This window comes from Phyllobates terribilis, unplaced genomic scaffold (assembly GCF_046119375.1).
Source record: "Phyllobates terribilis strain yellow unplaced genomic scaffold, ASM4611937v1 Scaffold_3__8_contigs__length_932513732, whole genome shotgun sequence".
In the NCBI taxonomy this organism is placed as follows: domain Eukaryota; kingdom Metazoa; phylum Chordata; class Amphibia; order Anura; family Dendrobatidae; genus Phyllobates; species Phyllobates terribilis.
Genome location: NW_027362763.1, coordinates 61320982 through 61338712, shown reverse-complemented (window position 1 = coordinate 61338712; position 17731 = coordinate 61320982). Strand labels below are relative to the sequence as shown.

The window sequence follows — 17731 nt, the reverse complement described above, 5'->3', positions numbered from 1 at the left end:
GGTCGCCGCTTGGTGACGTCATCTCGATGAGCGGCCCTCGCTTAACGCTACGCAGACGTCATTAGGGCGGGGTTTCCTCAGAACGCTTCTTTTTCAGCGGCGGCCGAGTCGTGCGGCTGTTTGTGCGGGACCGTTGGGCGGAATACGGGTGGAGGAGGATAAAAAAACAACAACTGGTCACGGTAAAAGGAAGACCCTGAGAGCCATAGAAGCGGGACTTCCCGGCTTTTGTGTTTCCTCCACTAAGGCAGGGTCCAGGACCTGGTAAACTACTTGAATCCAGGCCTGCCTGACATTATGTCCGGCCTACAGCCCTACAGATATTCTCAGGCTGCAAGTAGTATGGCCGCCAACACGGGACCGGCCAACAGATATCCCCAAAGCTCCACTCCGGACACAAGCAATATGGCCGCCGGCGCAAATCCGCTCCTTACACGCCCTGAAGGCTCCCTGGCAGCCAATCCACGCCAGCAGGCAGCTAATCCATGCCAGCCTCCTAGCATGGTGACCATGGAATACTTCTGCCCACGTCTTCAGATTGGCGTCTCCGAACCAGTGCTGGTGACCCAGGTACTGGACCCGCATCGCCTCTTTTGCCAGCTCCGGAGCATGTCTCACGAAATCCAGCGCCTGTCGGAGAGCATGCACCAGTATTACGAAGTCCAGCAGCAAAGCTGCGGAGACCAGGCATCTCGATTATCGATAACATTAGGGCAGCCGTGTGCGTCTTGCGGCGAAGATGGCCGATGGCACCGCTCCTTGCTGCAGGAGTTCTTCCCGGAGAAACAGCAAGCTCTGGTCATCCATGTCGACTGGGGTAAAAAAGAAGTTATACCTGCGAACCGACTGCGAAACCTCGCCCCCGATTTCTTCCGCTTGCCCGTGTTTACGTTCCCTTGCACGATGTACGGCATTTCCAACAGCGATTTCAACTGGGACCCGATGTTTGTATCCGATGTGCATGCTTTGCTTCTCCAAAGGCACGTGGTGGCCAAGATCGAGTGCTACAATTCCTTCGAACACTTGTACGTGGTCGACCTGTTTGCTGAAGATGGCATGAACCTCAATGGCTTAGTGAGAATGCGGTCGCAGATCCTTAGATCAAGCCAGGTTAACCCGACCGGCACGACGGAGCTGCCACCTGAGAGTAATATGAAAATTCCTGCAAAAAAACCTCAACTCACTCCCTATAATCCCAAATATCCTCCTGTGGAACTTAAGACTGACATCTTCGAAGACGCGGTGGTGGAATTCGTCATCGATCCTTTCAATTTTTGGGTTCGTATTGAAAAATTTGCGGCGAAACATAAGGAAATGATTACCGGGATGACAACGCTGTATTCCCAAGCCTCTAAATTGGAAGGTATCATAACCGAGCCGAAACCAGGACAGCTATGCTGCGCTCGGTATCAAGATTTGTATTACCGCGCTGAAGTAATATCTGTCGATACTAAGAAGCAGGTGAAAGTTTACTTTCTGGATAATGGGATGTTGGAGACGGTGGACTGGTACAACATTAAGGAATTGCCCACAGGATTTTCTAAACTTCCAGCATTGGCAAATAGGTGCTGCCTTGCCGACACGTACCCTCTAGAAAACGCTTGGAGCCAGGAAGCCATCCTAGCCTTTAAAGTAGCAGTCGCTGACAAAAAACTTGTCATTTACGTGGTATCAAAAGATGCGGACGAGTATACCATAGAGGTCATGGACCAATCCAGGATTCACGAGACAAATGTTGGAAAACTACTCACAAAAGTAGGACTTGCCAGGTTTGAGGAGATTGATTCCGTTCACAACCATGCCAGCAACGGGAAAGATGCACACGTTGAGTCAGGTAAGACTGCTTTAAATCCGGCTGCAGCAGATTACGTGACCAAGGGGCAGGAGACCGCTGCTGCTGATCACAATGAAGAAAATGTAGAGACTTTGCTCTATTGTCCCTTTGAAGAACAGTTATTTGAACCCGGCACAACAATCGAGATTGTGGTGTCAAGCGTTGACCACCCTGGATATTTTTGGTGTCAGGATGCCGCCTTTAAACAAGACCTTAACGCTTTGATGAACGCTATACAGAGCCATTGCAAGTCGACAAATAGTCCGTACAACGACAACTCATTTGCCTGCCTTGCAAAAAGTACGTCGAATAGAGTATGGTACAGAGGGTTCATCATCGAGGATCTGGCAAGCCTGTCACAAACATCTACCGTTGAGGTCTTATATGTGGACTATGGCAATCGAGAAACAGTCCCTGTTGCGAATCTACGTGCCTTAAACAGCGAATTTCTCCAATTAAAGGCCCAGGCTTTTAGGTGCAGTGTCTACAATATCGTTACCCCTCCTGGGAACAATCCTTTTGTTTGGGATGATAAAGCCACTAAGGTTTTTCTGGATTTTGTTCATAATGGTTCCAAGGGGGCCGAATTCCACTGTTTAGTTTACGCAACTGCCAACCTGGACAACGAGCTGTTTAATATTGTGGATCTTATGACCCCATTTTCCAGTGCTAGCGATACCCTGGTGAAAAGTGGTTCTGCAACACCTCTTCATCACACAAGCCTGTCACCATCTGTACAGCTTCACTCCTACTACTATTCAATGCATGGCATTAAATACGGGAACGACGAGGAGATCTATATCAGGCACGTCGACTCTTCTTTAATGTTTTATGGGCAGCTAACCAGAAGCGGCAATACCATAAAACAAATTTCATCAAATATTACAAAGTTTATAGAAAAATCACAAAAGAGAAAATTGCCCCCTATCAATGGAGCTCTGTGTCTGGCAAAGTCCAGGGACCAACGGTGGTATCGAGGTCTTATCCTGTCTAAGGATGAAAGCAACGAGATATTTTTTGTCGACTTTGGCAACACTGAAAAAGTTTCAAACAAGTACCTGTTACCCATTCCATCTACTGAATGCGAACTTTTAATGGTGCCAATGCAGGCAATAAAATGTTCCTTGTCAGATATCCCAACCAAGGTTCCTAAAGAAATCGTATCCTGGTTTAAAGATGTCGTTTTGGATAAAGCCTTGAGAGCTCGGGTTGTTTCCAAAGACTCGGCTGGAATGCTATTGGTAGAACTGTACGATGATGACTGGCAAATTAATGCCACCCTCAAAAGCAAAATGGGTTTCAAGGTTCCAAAAGAGAAGGCCGATCATTCGGCACCTGATAAGTTCATGAGTTTCCAGCAGGATCATTTCACAAAATTGCCTGATAATGCAAGCAACCAAGAAAGAACAACTTCTTTCTCCGTAGGTAAAACTGTTAAAAGCAGAGAATCCAATTTTCATAGCCATTCGGAGATGGATCGAGAACCGGAACCACCACATTACAGAAGGAACCCAACCTTTCAAAATAAAGTGGAAAAGAAAGACTGCAATTCTCGTTTTAATGACTTGAGTTCTCAAAAAAAGACAGAAATCGTCCCTAGAATATCAACCAACGGTTCTTATCAAGGGCGAGACCCCAAACAAGTTGGAAACAAGACCTCTTCAGAAAAACAGACCTCAGTAAGTGCATCTGAGCACAAATCTCAAGCAAAACTACCTGTGGTGACGTTGAGGGATATTCCCATTAGAAAAATTTTCCCTGGAATGAAGGAACATGTGTACGTTTCCCAGACCAACTCTATTTTTGACTTTTATGTGCAGGTTGCTGAAGACAGGAGGCTGGATGAGATATCCGACATTTTGAACAGCAAAACTAGTTCTTTTGAGAACCTTGGAGATGATGATGTGAGCAAAGGAAACGTTATTTGTGCTTATTTTCCCGATGATGGCCTGTACTATCGAGGAGTGGTGAAAGAAACGACCAAGCAAGGGTTATGCATAGAGTACATAGACTACGGGAACGTTTCTATCGTCTCTGACTGTAAGAACTACAGACTCCCACAGAAGTGTCTCTCCATTCCCATAATGAGCATTCACTGCTCTTTAAATAAACCTGAGAACGCATTGTCCGCACCGAACCTGGAGGAGATGCTGGCAGAGTTTTCCAAAAGAACGAGTGATGTTCTAGATTGTGAGTTTCTGAAACAAGATGGTCTGAAGTGGGACGTTGTTCTTAAAGATAACCTGGGTTGCATTAATGACCTGCTGAATGAAGAGCAGAAAAATGTCGAGGAGGCAAACAGAATGGTCATGAAGATGAGGATTGCGAGGGAGGAAGAAACTTCTGTTCAGTCCTTTGCTTGGAGGTTGCCTCCAACTGGAGTATCCATAAAAGTGTATATCAGTACAGCAGATGGCCCTGAATGTTTCTGGTGTCAGCTGTCGTCTGTGGATATGGACACTTTAGCGTCACAAGTCCAAGTGGCTGGAGAACAGTATGTCAAGGATGACAACTTTACTGGTTCCCTTAAGATCGGCAGCCCTTGCAATGTCATGTTTAGCGAGGATCACAATTGGTACAGGGCTATCATTACCAAAATGGAAGAAGATCTGGTGACCGTCAGATTTATCGACTACGGTAACGAAGACTCGGTGGGGCGAGACCAAATCCGGCAACTTCCTGAATCCTTGGTAAACTTCCCTCCCCAAGCGTTCTCGTGCTGCCTGGCGAACTTCGACATGAAAGGGGGAACCTGGAGTTCGGAAGGCAAACAATATTTTTATGAGAGGTTTACTGAAGATGCGCTGGAATTAACGGTTTGTGAAGTGCAAGAAAGCGGATGGTGCCAGATACCGATGGCAATTGTAACCATTAAATATAAAGAACTAAATATTAACGAAGAAATGAAAAACTTTTGGCAAGGTGTGCAGAGTATGGACCTAGAGCCGGACGACCTGAGCTCCGTTGACTTAATGAAAGCCGATCAGCCTCGCACAAGTCTTGCTGGAGAAGACCACCCCATACAGAAGGATATGATGAGTGATGATGTCTACCCCTATCATAGCGAAGAGCAAGAAAGTGCCACAGATGGGTTTAAAGGTGAGATGAACTGGTTCTTGTAAACTAATCCTAATTTGTCTTCTAGGTTTTTTTTTTTAATGTAGAGCATACATTATTTAAACTCTGGTACTAGTCTTGTACCAATATTGAATATTATCCCCTATCCTAAGAAACTCCTACCAAAGCTGGCTTCCTGGAGCCTTGTATGAATGGAGTAGGTGTCTGGTTTTTTTTTTTTTCAATTATGCTCCATTCATCCTTACTGGTACTGCCGAAGATAGCCAAGCTGTACTATCCTTGGATTTTGTGGGGCTCCCAAAGTTTGTCTGAACATGTCCAAAAGCGGAAGCTTTATAAACTGCAGATTTTTAGGTTTCCTTCTTATTTTACACAGAACATATATTTTGATTTTCTTTTCTGATTTAGTTCTACTTTTTGCATTATATTGATTTGATGTTATTTTTTAACAGACACCATGGACTTATATTCTGAAGAACTTGATGACCTGGATGAAGAAGTCCTGGATCATGCTTTGATGGATGGGATACCATGTGGCAGTGAGGACTTTGGTAATGTACTTTCAGGTTTTTCTCTGGATAGTTTGGGTAAGGGGTCCGACACCTGGCATTTGATATCCATTTACAGGGCGCGATTATCTCAAACGAGCGTTCCTAAGCCCTTTAGTTTTCACAATAACCCGGAATCAAAACCAGGCTGCCGATTATCCGACCATCGTCCTGTGAGAACAAAGGCGGCCTATGCATACGGAACGATCTCTTACTGATCGTTTACTACGCGTCTGAAGTGCGGTTTACCTGTGTGAACAGACTAGTAAGTGATCGTCAAATACATTGCCGGTCAGCAGCCATTTAATGCTGTACAGTGTAATATAGACTCTCAAACCGATCAGCTGCAAAACCTATCGGCAGATGCTGGATTTTAACCCCTTAATGACCGGAACATTTTCCTTTTTTGCATTTGCACTTTTTGCTCCCCTTGTTCCCAGAGCCAGAACTTTTTTTATTTTTCAGTCAATATGGCTGTGTAAAGGCTTATTTTTTGCGGGATGAGTTGTACATTTGAACGACATCACTGGTTTTACTATATCATGTACTGGAAAACGGGGAAAAAAATTCCAAGTGCGGTGAAATTGCAAAAAAAGTGCAATGCCACAGTTGTCTTTTGTTTTTTTTTTGTTTTTTTCTTTTTTCTTTTACCATGTTTACTGAATTCTAAAACTGACCTGCCATTCTTATTCTCCAGGTTCTTTTTTTATTTAAGTGGTGAAAAAAAATCCAAAGTTTGCTTAAAAAAACAAACCAACAAAAAAAAAAAAAACGCCATTTTCCGAGACCCGTAGCTCTTCCATCTTTCGGGATCTGGGGCCGGGTGAGGGATTATTTTTTGCGTGCCGAGCTGATGTTTTTATTGATACCATTTTGGGGTAGATCCAATGTTTTGATCATCCGTTATTGCAATGTTGCGGCAACCAAAAAAACGTAATTCTGGCGTTTTAGAATTATTATTTTTTTCTCGTTACGCCATGTACCGATCGGATTCATTTTTTTATATTGATCAAACAGTTGTGAACAGCGATACCAAATATATGCATGTGGGTTTTTTTTTTATTTTGATTGGGGCGAAAAGGGGGAGATTTTAAACTTTTTTTATATTTTTTTTATTTTTTTAATACTTTTAAAAACATTTTTTTTTTTTACACTTTCTACTTGCTTCAATAGTCTCCATGGGAGACTAGAAGCAGCAGTTATCTGATAGCCTAACAGAGGCAAAGTGCCCACGATGCAGAAATGCTGCATATTTTTTACGCTTTTTCCCTGGCAGGAAAAACGCATGCGGATTTTACATGCGTTTTTCCCGCCAGGTAGAAGGCTATGTGCCCACGTTGCATTTATGAAGCAGAAAATTTCTGCTGCATAAATGCAAGTCCTCTCCCGGAAAAACGCATGCGGAATTCCGCACGCGTTTTTCGCGCGTTTATCACGCGTTTTCCACATGCGGAATTGCCTTGCGTTTTTTATGCATTGGACTATGGCAATTCTGCTTGCGGAAACGCAAAATTAATTGACATGCTGCGGATTTTTGAACGCAGCATAAACGCTGCGGAAAAATCCGCAGCATGTGCATAGAACTTGCGGAATCCCATTGGGGACCATGGGGTGCGGGTTACCAAGCGTTTTACAAGCGTTTCCGCTGCGGAAATTCCGCATCAAAAACGCTTGAAAAACGCTACGTGGGCACACAGCCGAAGCGTTTGTCACGCGTTTTTGCATGCATTTCTGCATGCGAGTTATCAAGCGCTTTTCCAAGCGATTTTAGCATCGCTTGACAACTTGGTCACACTATATAAATCCATGCAACCGGCATGGATTGATATAGTGTGACCAAGTAATAGTTAAAAAAAAAAAAAAAAATGTATGGCTCGCAGTGGTGTGAAAGGACCTTACATGACTTCATTTAGTCATGTTGAAGTCGGCAGTCGCGTGACCTGTCACATGACTAAATGACGTCATGGCAGGTCCTTTCACACCACTGCGAGCCATACAAGATATGGACTCAGTGGAGAAAAGACCGGGGGCCATCAGAAGGTAAGTATAATCTTTATTTTTTATTTTACTTTTTTTTTTTTTTTTTATACAGTTTCTATGGTACCCGGGTCTGGATGAGAGTCTCCTCTTCTCCAGACCCGGGTACCATCCTCACATAGAATCGCATAATATCCGCTTGTGCACATGTGCTCACACAGATATTATGCGATTCAATGCAAGTCAATGGCGGCAATTACGCTGCGTGTCCGCAAAATTAATGGACATGCTGCGTATTTTTCTGCAATGATAGGTGGCGCTGATAGCAATCTGGGCATGACAACCCGTGGTCTGCAGCAGACCCCACGATCACGTGACGGTTTCACCAATGGGTGGAGTCAGTGACGCGCTTCCCGGAAGTGCAAGTTAAATGCCGCTGTTAGAGATTGACAGCGGCATTTAACTGGCTAACAGCTGCGGGTGGATCCCGATTCCACCCGCAGCTGTTGCGGGCACATGTCAGCTGTATATATCAGCTGACGTGCCCGGTTCAGTGCGGGCTCAGCGCCGGAGCCCACACTGAACCCGGGGTACCGTCGTTATGCATACTAATACGCCCACGTCAGTAAGGGGTTAACATTGAAGCACTGTGCAGCGCCTTTCAGTATTCAGCGGCCGCTGACGTGTACTGCAGATCAACCCCTATTCAACAGAATGGAGCTATTCGGCAGTACCTGGTAGTGGACACTACATACTTAGGCACATCAATCTCTGACAGCGGCATTTAACATGATCGCGCCAGAAGCGCGTCATTAGCTCCACCCATCGGCAACCCCTTTACGATTGCAGGTTGGCATGACAATCCGGAGTCTGCAGGAGACCCCTGCGGTTGTCATAGCCGATCTGCTATGAGCGCCGCCCAGCGGTCGGTGTTCGTAGCAGATGAGCACTTTTGTTAAAGAAGTTGTCCACTACTGTTTGATCGGCCTGGGTCCCGCACTCGGCACCCCCGCCGATCAAATATACACATATTTGGTAAAATATACACATATTTGGTATCACCACGTTCAGAATCACCCGATCTATCAATATATAAAAATATCCGTAAACGACGCAACAAGAAAAAAAAATCGAAACCCCAGAATTACGTTTTTTGGGTCACTGCAACATTGCAATAACAGGTGATCAACAGATCGTATCTACACCAAAATGGTATCAATAAAAACATTAGCTCGATGTGCAAAACTAAGTCCTCACCCGTCCTAGGTCCCGAAAAATGGTGACGCTACGGGTCTCGGAAGATGGCACTTTTTTTTTTTTTTTTTTTTTTAAACTGTGGATTTTTTTTCCACCAATAAAAAAAAAAATGAACCTATACATGTTTGATATGTAAGAACTCGTAATGACATGGGGAATCATAATGGCTGGTCAGTTTTAGCATTTGGTGAACATGGTTAAAAAAAATAAATAAAAAAAAAGTGATCACATACTTGACCTGAGTGTCACTGCAGGTAAACTATCTGCATGAAATTGGTGTGAATAGTTTTGCAAAACCGGGACCATCGGCCATGTCGGTGATCGCTGTATGGGAGCCCTGAGAACTGCTTCTTAAAGGAAACCTGACAGCTGATACATGCCACCTAATCCACGGGCAGTGGCTGTGTGATTTTTTTTTTTATTTTTTTATTTTTTTTTTTATTTTTTTTTTACTGTGACTTTTCTGAAGAAGGTGGGGGCAGGGAGAAGCCGCCGGGGACTCTTCTTCCTGACTAGTCATCTGTGCCCGTGGATCCGACAGCATGAATCAGCTGTCTGGTTTCTTTTAACTGATGGCATCCACAGCTCTTCTCTTGATTAGCAGGCCTGGTGCGACGTCATTGTTGCTGCATGACGCTCCAGGCCAACTAATCAAATGAAGAGCCGCGGATGGCGTCAAGTAAGAGGCCGTTCGCAGGTCTCCTGTATAGCGGCTACAGATCGCCGACGTGGACGATGGTCCGGAGAAAGAGTTCACTCCAACCTTTCTTGTACTGCTGCAGTGACTATTTTCTAACGAACCCTCTATTTTATTTATTATTTCTTCATGAATAAAAAGGCTACTTCCTAATTAAATCATAAGGTAATCGCATGGTGTTTTTTAACTTTTCTTTCTAGGCTCGGGTGAGGCGATTGACGAAATGGCGGACGATGTGTCTCCTCAAAATCTTCCTGTATACGTTCCAGGAGAGCAAGGTAATGTATAATCTGTAAATACGACACCAGAAATGATTAGCATAACATTGCATATGTGGATATTCAATATACAAATACTATATCTTACCAATAAACGTGAATAACCACAACCAAAAAAATGGTTTTCTTGATAAAATATGTAATTTTATTGGTACATAAAGATAAAAAAAAAAAAAAAACACTTGAAAAGATCTGAGGGGGCCATACAGAAGGGAAGTTTCACAGTGAAACTGATGGAGAATGGGTGTAATAAAAATAGCAATGTTCTCTTCAACATAAAATTATAAGTCTGTATATACAGTACAGACCAAAAGTTTGGACACACTGAAGGCATCAAAACTATGAATTAACACATGTGGAATTATATACTTAACAAAAAAGTGTGAAACAACTGAAAATATGTCTTATATTCTAAGTTCTTCAAAGTAGCCGCCTTTTGCTTTGATGACTGCTTTGCACACTCTTGGCATTCTCTTGATGAGAATTTTTCGGACTGACAGACCTTCATTTCTTAAAGTAATGATGGCCACTCGTTTTTCTTTACTTAGCTGCTTTTTTCTTGCCATAATACAAATTCTAACAGTCTATTCAGTAGGACTATCAGCTGTGTATCCACCTGACTTCTGCACAACACAACTGATGGTTCCAACCCAATTTATAAGGCAAGAAATCCCATTTATTGAACCTGACAGGGCACACCTGTGAAGTGAAAACCATTTCCGGTGACTACCTCTTGAAGCTCATCAAGAGAATGCCAAGAGTGTGCAAAGCAGCCATCAAAGCAAAAGGTGGCTACTTTGAAGAACCTAGAATATAAGACATATTTTCAGTTGTTTCACACTTTTTTGTTAAGTATATAATTCCACATGTGATAATTCATAGTTTTGATGCCTTCAGTGTGAATGTACAATTTTCATAGTCATGAAAATACAGAAAAATCTTTAAATGAGAAGGTGTGTCCAAACTTTTCATCTGTACTGTAGATATAGCAGCAGGATCATTAAATATATAAAAAAAAAAAAAAAAATCCAAGTGGATAGATAAATTATAAGTATAAGAGAATTTCAGCAAATATCAAACGAGCAGACATACCATATGTACAGGGAATAACACAGGATAAGAACCCTCCAGGACTCTGATGTACGTTTCGCCAGGTGGCTTTCTCAAGGAGTATATCAAAGGAGTACATATTCCTTGAGAAAGCCACCTGGTGAAACGTCCGTTTTATTTTTTTAGTGTGTAGCACTGCAGTCTGCATTGGGTCATCTTTATTTTTTACCAGTCACACTGCCGTACACTTGTTGTTGAGAAGCTGCAATGCCAATTAAATATGAAGCATTGTGAAAGGGATGCGGCTGTCACTTGAGCGCTGCATTCAGCCCTGTTCTAAGTGTTTGCTGTAATACACGTACAGAAGCACCAGGTTCCATATTGAGTCTTGGTTCTGTTTTGCTAGGTGGTGACGTCGAGTCAGACCACTCTTCGCTCAGAGCCTACGATCGGTTTCCTGACCTGAAGTCCTCTCGTCAACAAGGTTATTCATGATTTGTCCAATTTCCTTGATTGTAAAGTCTTTGTTGGTTTGTCGTGTTGACTTTCCAAGCTGCACAACTTTTTTTATTCCTGGAATTATTGTATCTCTTTCTAAATAAATGGAGTTTTGTATTGTTGGTAATAGGACTCAGTTGTAATGGACAGAATGCCGGCCTGGTGTAAAGCACGTATATGGCATCCTGACTGCATCTGTAAGAACAGAATATATTCTCCCTTTGCTTTTAGGCACAGTTCACACTACTTCTCTTTTTTTTCACACTTCTTGAATTGTGTTGAAGTTTTTTTTCTAGCTTTTTTAGCTTTTTTATAGCTAATGCTATCAGTAATATATGTTCAGTGTGTCCATGAAAATACTTAACGGTCCCCATCTTTGGTCCATCTCCTGCATCTTGTGAGTACAGCTCTGACTAAGCGGCTCACACCACGGACTGTTGGTGCCTTTTTTAATATACTCCTTTCTCAGTCTCATAGACTTAATTTAATGAGTTACTTCCGGTCTACACCTAAACGCTCCAAACCGGATGGTCATAGCTACAGGTTGGTAGATGGTTACCTGATCTGGGAGAGGACCGGAGCCGCGCTGGAAACGGCAGAGGACAGTGACCGGCAATCATTTTATTGTGTGCACACACTGGACTTATATTACTGATGACTAACAAATGGTGACATAAAGTACCAATCCAGCATTTTTTTTTAAGTAATACAACCTGCCATGATATGAAGAATCGCTGGGCTGACAAATATATTTTTTTCAGAATTTTCTGTTCTCTCTTAGTATGTCTTTGCTGCTTCGATACTTTCTCTGTGCTTCCCTTTCTCTGCACTTCCTGCCCTTTTTCTGTCTTTGTTGGTCCCGGTCTCGCTCTGGGTCTGCCTCTTTGTTGCGCCCACTATCGCTCTGGGTCTGCCTCTTTCTTGCGCCCACTATCGCTCTGGGTCTGCCTCTTTCTTGCGCCCACTATCGCACTGGGTCTGCCTCTTTCGTGCGCCCGGTCTCGCTCTGGGTCTGCCTCTTTCGTGCGCCCGGTCTCGCTCTGGGTCTGCCTCTTTCGTGCGCCCGGTCTCGCTCTGGGTCTGCCTCTTTCTTGCGCCCGGTCTCGCTCTGGGTCTGCCTCTTTCTTGCGCCCGGTCTCGCTCTGGGTCTGCCTCTTTCGTGCGCCCGGTCTCGCTCTGGGTCTGCCTCTTTCGTGCGCCCGGTCTCGCTCTGGGTCTGCCTCTTTCGTGCGCCCGGTCTCGCTCTGGGTCTGCCTCTTTCGTGCGCCCGGTCTCGCTCTGGGTCTGCCTCTTTCTTGCGCCCGGTCTCGCTCTGGGTCTGCCTCTTTCTTGCGCCCGGTCTCGCTCTGGGTCTGCCTCTTTCTTGCGCCCGGTCTCGCTCTGGGTCTGCCTCTTTCTTGCGCCCGGTCTCGCTCTGGGTCTGCCTCTTTCTTGCGCCCGGTCTCGCTCTGGGTCTGCCTCTTTCTTGCGCCCACTCTCGCTCTGGGTCTGCCTCTTTCTTGCGCCCACTCTCGCTCTGGGTCTGTTTTTTTCCTTTTCTTGTGCTCGGTCTGTCCTTCAATGCACATACAAACAATCCACGTACAAAGCACCACGTACAGGTAAGCGGCCATGATGTATAAGGGCTCTTTCACACGTCCTGATATTTCCGGTACTGGAAAAACCAGTACTAACTGTACACTGATTCCCAAGCGCCGATAGGTGTCACACGGATGTCTTCAGTGTGGGACGTTTTGCGGCCCGTGCAGGGTGTAAAAAAAACCTGACCGGTCAGCGTGTTTTGCCCACGGACACACGGTCTGTGAAAACACGCGGACGTATGCATGCGTCTGCGTGTGTCAGTGTCTCCAGTACGTGTGGAAACTGTCACCACGTACCGGAAACGCTGACGTGTGAAAGAGCCCGAACGCAGAGAAATACTGTGGGCAGGGCTATCCATTTGAAACGCGTTAGTTCTTTTCTTTTCTTGCATTTTACCCCTTTAATTTGTCTTTTTTTAGACCTTTTCCTCAGTGGTTTAAAGGGGTTGTCTAAGACAATTAGTTTTAGGCCCATAAGTTGTTTTTTGTTTATTTTTTACTAACAGTTGCTAACAGGGGCAACTACCTGCCGGTTCTACCCAGCGCTGGCTCACAACAGTCACTGATCGCTCCTGCTGGCATTGCAGCTTCCGCATGTCAACAGAGCAGCTCTTCTTCTTCTGGGCTGCTCCGTCAACAGGACGTGACTGCTGACATTATGCTGATTGACAGCCGCCTCTCAACATTTAGGCAGGGAGGCGACTGTCAGTTAGCATGACATGGACAGTCACAACATGTCAACAACAGTCACACCATATCAACAGGGAGCGCCCTCTGCCCTCCGATTGGCGTCATGGTGCCATGGTGACCGATGTCCAGGTCACCAGGCTTTAGCAAGTTAGTTAGATCATGTGCAGTGCATGATCTAACTAACTTGTGTCTGCAGCACTGTCAGGTTATAAAGCATAGCAATGCTCCAGCACTGCTATCATTTATAACTGCCATCAAAGCTGTCAAAGTCCCATAGTGGGGCTAAGTAATAAACAAATTGTAAAAATATTTTTAAAAAAATCACGATATATATATAATATTGTACCCATAAATAAATATTTTTAGGGAAAAAAAGTACACATTTTTGTATCACCGCAACCTGAACGACTCAACCTATAAAACTGTCCCAATAGGTGAACACTGTACAAAAAAAAAAAAAACACGGCAAATTATGCTTTTCATCATATGGCCGAACAAAAAGTGGAATTAAACACGATCAAAAAGGCAAATGTAAAGAACCATGGTACCGCTGTAAACAACATGTTGTTCCGCAAAAAAACAAGCCTCCATACATCTCCATCAGCTGAACAATAAAACAGTTGTAGCTCTCAGAGTAAACCAATGCAAAAAAAAAATATTTTCTAGAATTTTAAATTTTTGTGTAAAAGCCCCGAAACATAAAAAAACTATAGAAATGAGGTATGGCTGTAATGGTACTGACCCGAAGAATAATGCTGCCTTATCAATTTTACCACATGCGAAACTGCATAAACAGCCCTCCAAAAACAAGTCCTGAATTACTGTTTTTTGTTCATTCTGCTTCCCAAAAATCGCTATAAAAAGTAATCAAAAAATTTCATGTGCCTGAAAATGGTACCAATTAAAAATGTCAACTCATCCCACAAAAGACAAGACAAAATATCGAAAAATTATAGCTCTCAAAATATGGCGATGCAAATACTAGTTTTTGCAAAAAAATAAAGCGTCTTTTAGTGTGTGTGACAACAGCCAAACGTAAAAACCTGATAGAAATCTGGTATCGCTGTAATCGCACCGACCCAAAGAATAAAGTCATCTAATCACTTACACCGCACGAGGAACGGCATAAAAAATAAATAAACCCAATTCTTCACCTGCTGCTGATTTGTTCATTCTGCCTCCCAAAGATCACAGTAAGGCTTGGCACACATTTATCCTGCCAGACAAAGGCTAGAGTATCTCTGCTGCCACATTATAGGGAGTGGATTCCTCGGGGGTTTCATCTGATTCACGTCACTCAGATTCAGAGGGAAAATCCGATATAAGTGCTCAGCGTAGAGCGGCGCTGGATAACTGTGATCCTAAACTTTATGTAAAATGTTCCCACTCAGGGCCGTCATCTGTCAATGGAAATATAGGGGGCTTCCACGTAACTGGTAGCACAAAGGCTCTGGAAAAGCACTTGGACTCCTCGCTCCCCCCAAAAGAAATTCAGCAAATTCTACACTCCCAAATGCGTTTGCCCCTCTTCCTTCTGAGCCCCACAGTGTGCCTAAACCACGTTTATTGCCCACATGTTTGGCATTTCTTTAGTGATGAGAGCCCTCCTAACTTACAGGTGCATGTCTCCAGAAGCACAAGCTGGGCACTACAACATAATGGGCACTACAACAGCAGTTTGCAATTTTCACTCAGCAATATCCATTACTGCTTGTTTCTGGAAAACACCCATGGAGTCAAAATAGTCACTACACCTGTAGATAAATTCCCAAAGGGGGGATTCTGCTCTTCTAGCTCTTAGGGGCTCTGTATATGGAGCCCGCATACTATTCTAGAAAAATCTGTTCTCCATGAGGCAAATAGCACACCGTCCCTCCCGAGTCTCGCCATGTGGCTAAGCAGTACTCTGCAGCCACATATGGGGTATTTCTACATTCAGCAGAAATTGTGTGATAAATTTTGGTGCCATTTGTACCAGTGTGAAAATAAGGGGGAGGGGGTCTGCTGCTGACACGGTTATAGGGGTAATGTCCCCCAATTCTGTGAATATCCCCCATCCTGGTATATATGACCCCCTCCTTCCGGTTATGTGTCCCTCATCCCCATCCCTGGCATGCATGGCACACCCCCCCCCCTCCCCCATCCTGGTATGCATGGCACCCTTCATCCCTCTTCCTAGTATGTATGGGCCCCCCCCCTCATTCCTCTTTCTGGTATGTATGGCACCCCCTCATCCCTCTTCCTGGTATGCTTGGCACCCCCTGATCCCCATCACGCTGCACACAAAAAAATAAACAATTATACTCCCCTCCTCGCTGCTTCCTGCTCTGCTGCTGACAGGGATCTCGCTGTGTGAGCCGCTCATGTTGTCACTGCCATGCGCCCTCACACTGTGAGATGCTCTGCCGGAATATTCACTGCTCCCCACGCCCGGACTGTGTGTGTGGGGAGCAGTAACCATTCACTCTCCTTTTAAAGAAGATGTCCATTACTTTTTATTTATCCCCCTGATGTATTCCCTCGGGCCCATAAGAGTTTTTGTAATTACCTTGCGTTGCAGTCACTGCCTGTGAGCGGCGCTATCGCTGACTGCTCACAGGCTTCACGTGACCCGCCAATGATGTCATGTCAAGTGAAGCGTGACATCAGTGACTCGGTCCCCGCTGTGGACTCCGGGTTGTGGGCGGGGTTTCCCTGCGCGTCACACCCAGCATCCACCGCGCGCTTTCCCAGTGAATGAGGAGAGAGAGTGCACGGTGGATGCCGGGTGTGACGCGCGGGGTAACCCAGCATCTACCGTGGAACTCAAAGTAAGTCACCCTCGGCAGCAGCCAGAACTTGACGTGACATCAGCGGATGTCAGAGCTGGCTGCAGCCGGGGGTCACGTGATGCCTGTGAGTGGCCAGTGATAGCGCCGCTCACAGGCAGCAACTGCAACGCAAGGTATTTACAATGGGCCTCGGGGGAATACATTAGGGGGATAATAAAAAGTAGTTGACAACCCCTTTAATAGCGCGTACACTGTAGCCGCAGCACGGCTCCTGCTGCGGGTCTGTGGTCTGTGTGCCTGCCGTTAAAGAGCATGAATATTCATTACTCCCCATGGGAGTGGCTTTAAGTGAATATTCAAAGTCTTTAATAGCGGGCACCTGACCACCGAGCGCAGCAGGAGCCACGCTGCGGGTAGTGTGCGCGCTATTAAGGAAAATTAATATTTTGGGTGTGGGGAGCAGTGAATATTCATTTTCTTTAGCAGCGGGCACAGTGTAGGCTGCAGCAGGCATCTGCTGCCTACTGTGCCCCACTCCTCCGCCGCTCCCCCCACACCCACCAGCACCCACAGCCATAGTGTACATATATATTTGGACTATAAGACGCAACCCCCATTTTCCTCCTAAATTTTGGAGGAAAAAAAATGCGTCTTATAGTCAGAAAAATACGGTAATTAGTTTTTCTTTACTTCCCAATGGTATAAAGTTCTGTGACACACCTGTGGTGTCAATATGATCACTGCACCCTTAGATGAATTCATTGTGAGGTGTAGTTTGTAAAATGGGGTAATTTATAGGGTGTTCTGGCTCCTCAGGGGTTCTTCCAGTGGGTAATGGCACCATAAAACCATAACCGTAAATTATGCCGCTCCATCCTTTCTGAGTTTTGCACTGTTCCTCAAAAGTATTTCCCGATTACTTACATGATGTGTCAGAAGAAATTGCATAGCAAACTGTGTGGTCCATTTTTTCCTACTGGCCCTTATAAAAATTAAATATTTGGGGCTAAAACAGCATTTCACCGCCCAATGGTATCAATTCCTGAGAGACGTATGTGATGTCAACACCTGCACCCCAAGATGAATTCATTGGGGGGTGTAGTTTGTAAAATGGCATCCCTTATTGGGGGGTGGGGGTTCTGCTGTTCTGATACCTCATGAGCTCTGCCAATGTGACATGGCACCTGCAAACCATTCCAGCAAAATCTGAACTCCAATATGGTGCTTCTTTCCTTCTGAGCTTTACACTGTGCCTCAAAAGTAGTTTTCGACCACATATGGGGTATTGTACTCAGGAGAAATTGCACAACAAATTGTATGGTGCAATTTCTCCTCTTACCCTTGGGAAAATAAAAAAAATTGGGTCTAAAAGAACATTTTTGTGGGAATCCACCACCCATTTTCTCAGCTCTTTTATAAACTTCTGTGAAGCACTCGGGGGTTCAAGGTGCTCACCACACATCTAGATAAGTT

General features: G+C 44.7%; 2 protein-coding genes across 2 annotated transcripts in view; both read left to right on the top strand.

The window, feature by feature from the left end:
* Positions 1–510: 510 nt before the first annotated feature.
* TDRD6 (tudor domain containing 6) lies at positions 511–5637 on the top strand. Its single transcript, XM_073673440.1, has 3 exons — positions 511–4933; positions 5365–5463; positions 5540–5637. The coding sequence occupies exons 1-3, from the start codon at positions 511–513 to the stop codon at positions 5635–5637; spliced, it is 4620 nt and encodes a 1539-aa protein (XP_073529541.1).
* A 3726-nt stretch (positions 5638–9363) lies between these two features.
* LOC141258441 (uncharacterized) overlaps positions 9364–17731 on the top strand; it is a 58880-nt gene continuing 50512 nt past the window's right edge. Inside the window, exons 1-3 of the mRNA XM_073673439.1 lie at positions 9364–9373; positions 9592–9669; positions 11126–11203. Of these exons, the coding sequence (XP_073529540.1) occupies positions 9364–9373; positions 9592–9669; positions 11126–11203 (166 nt within the window). The remainder of the gene's footprint in view (positions 9374–9591; positions 9670–11125; positions 11204–17731) is intronic.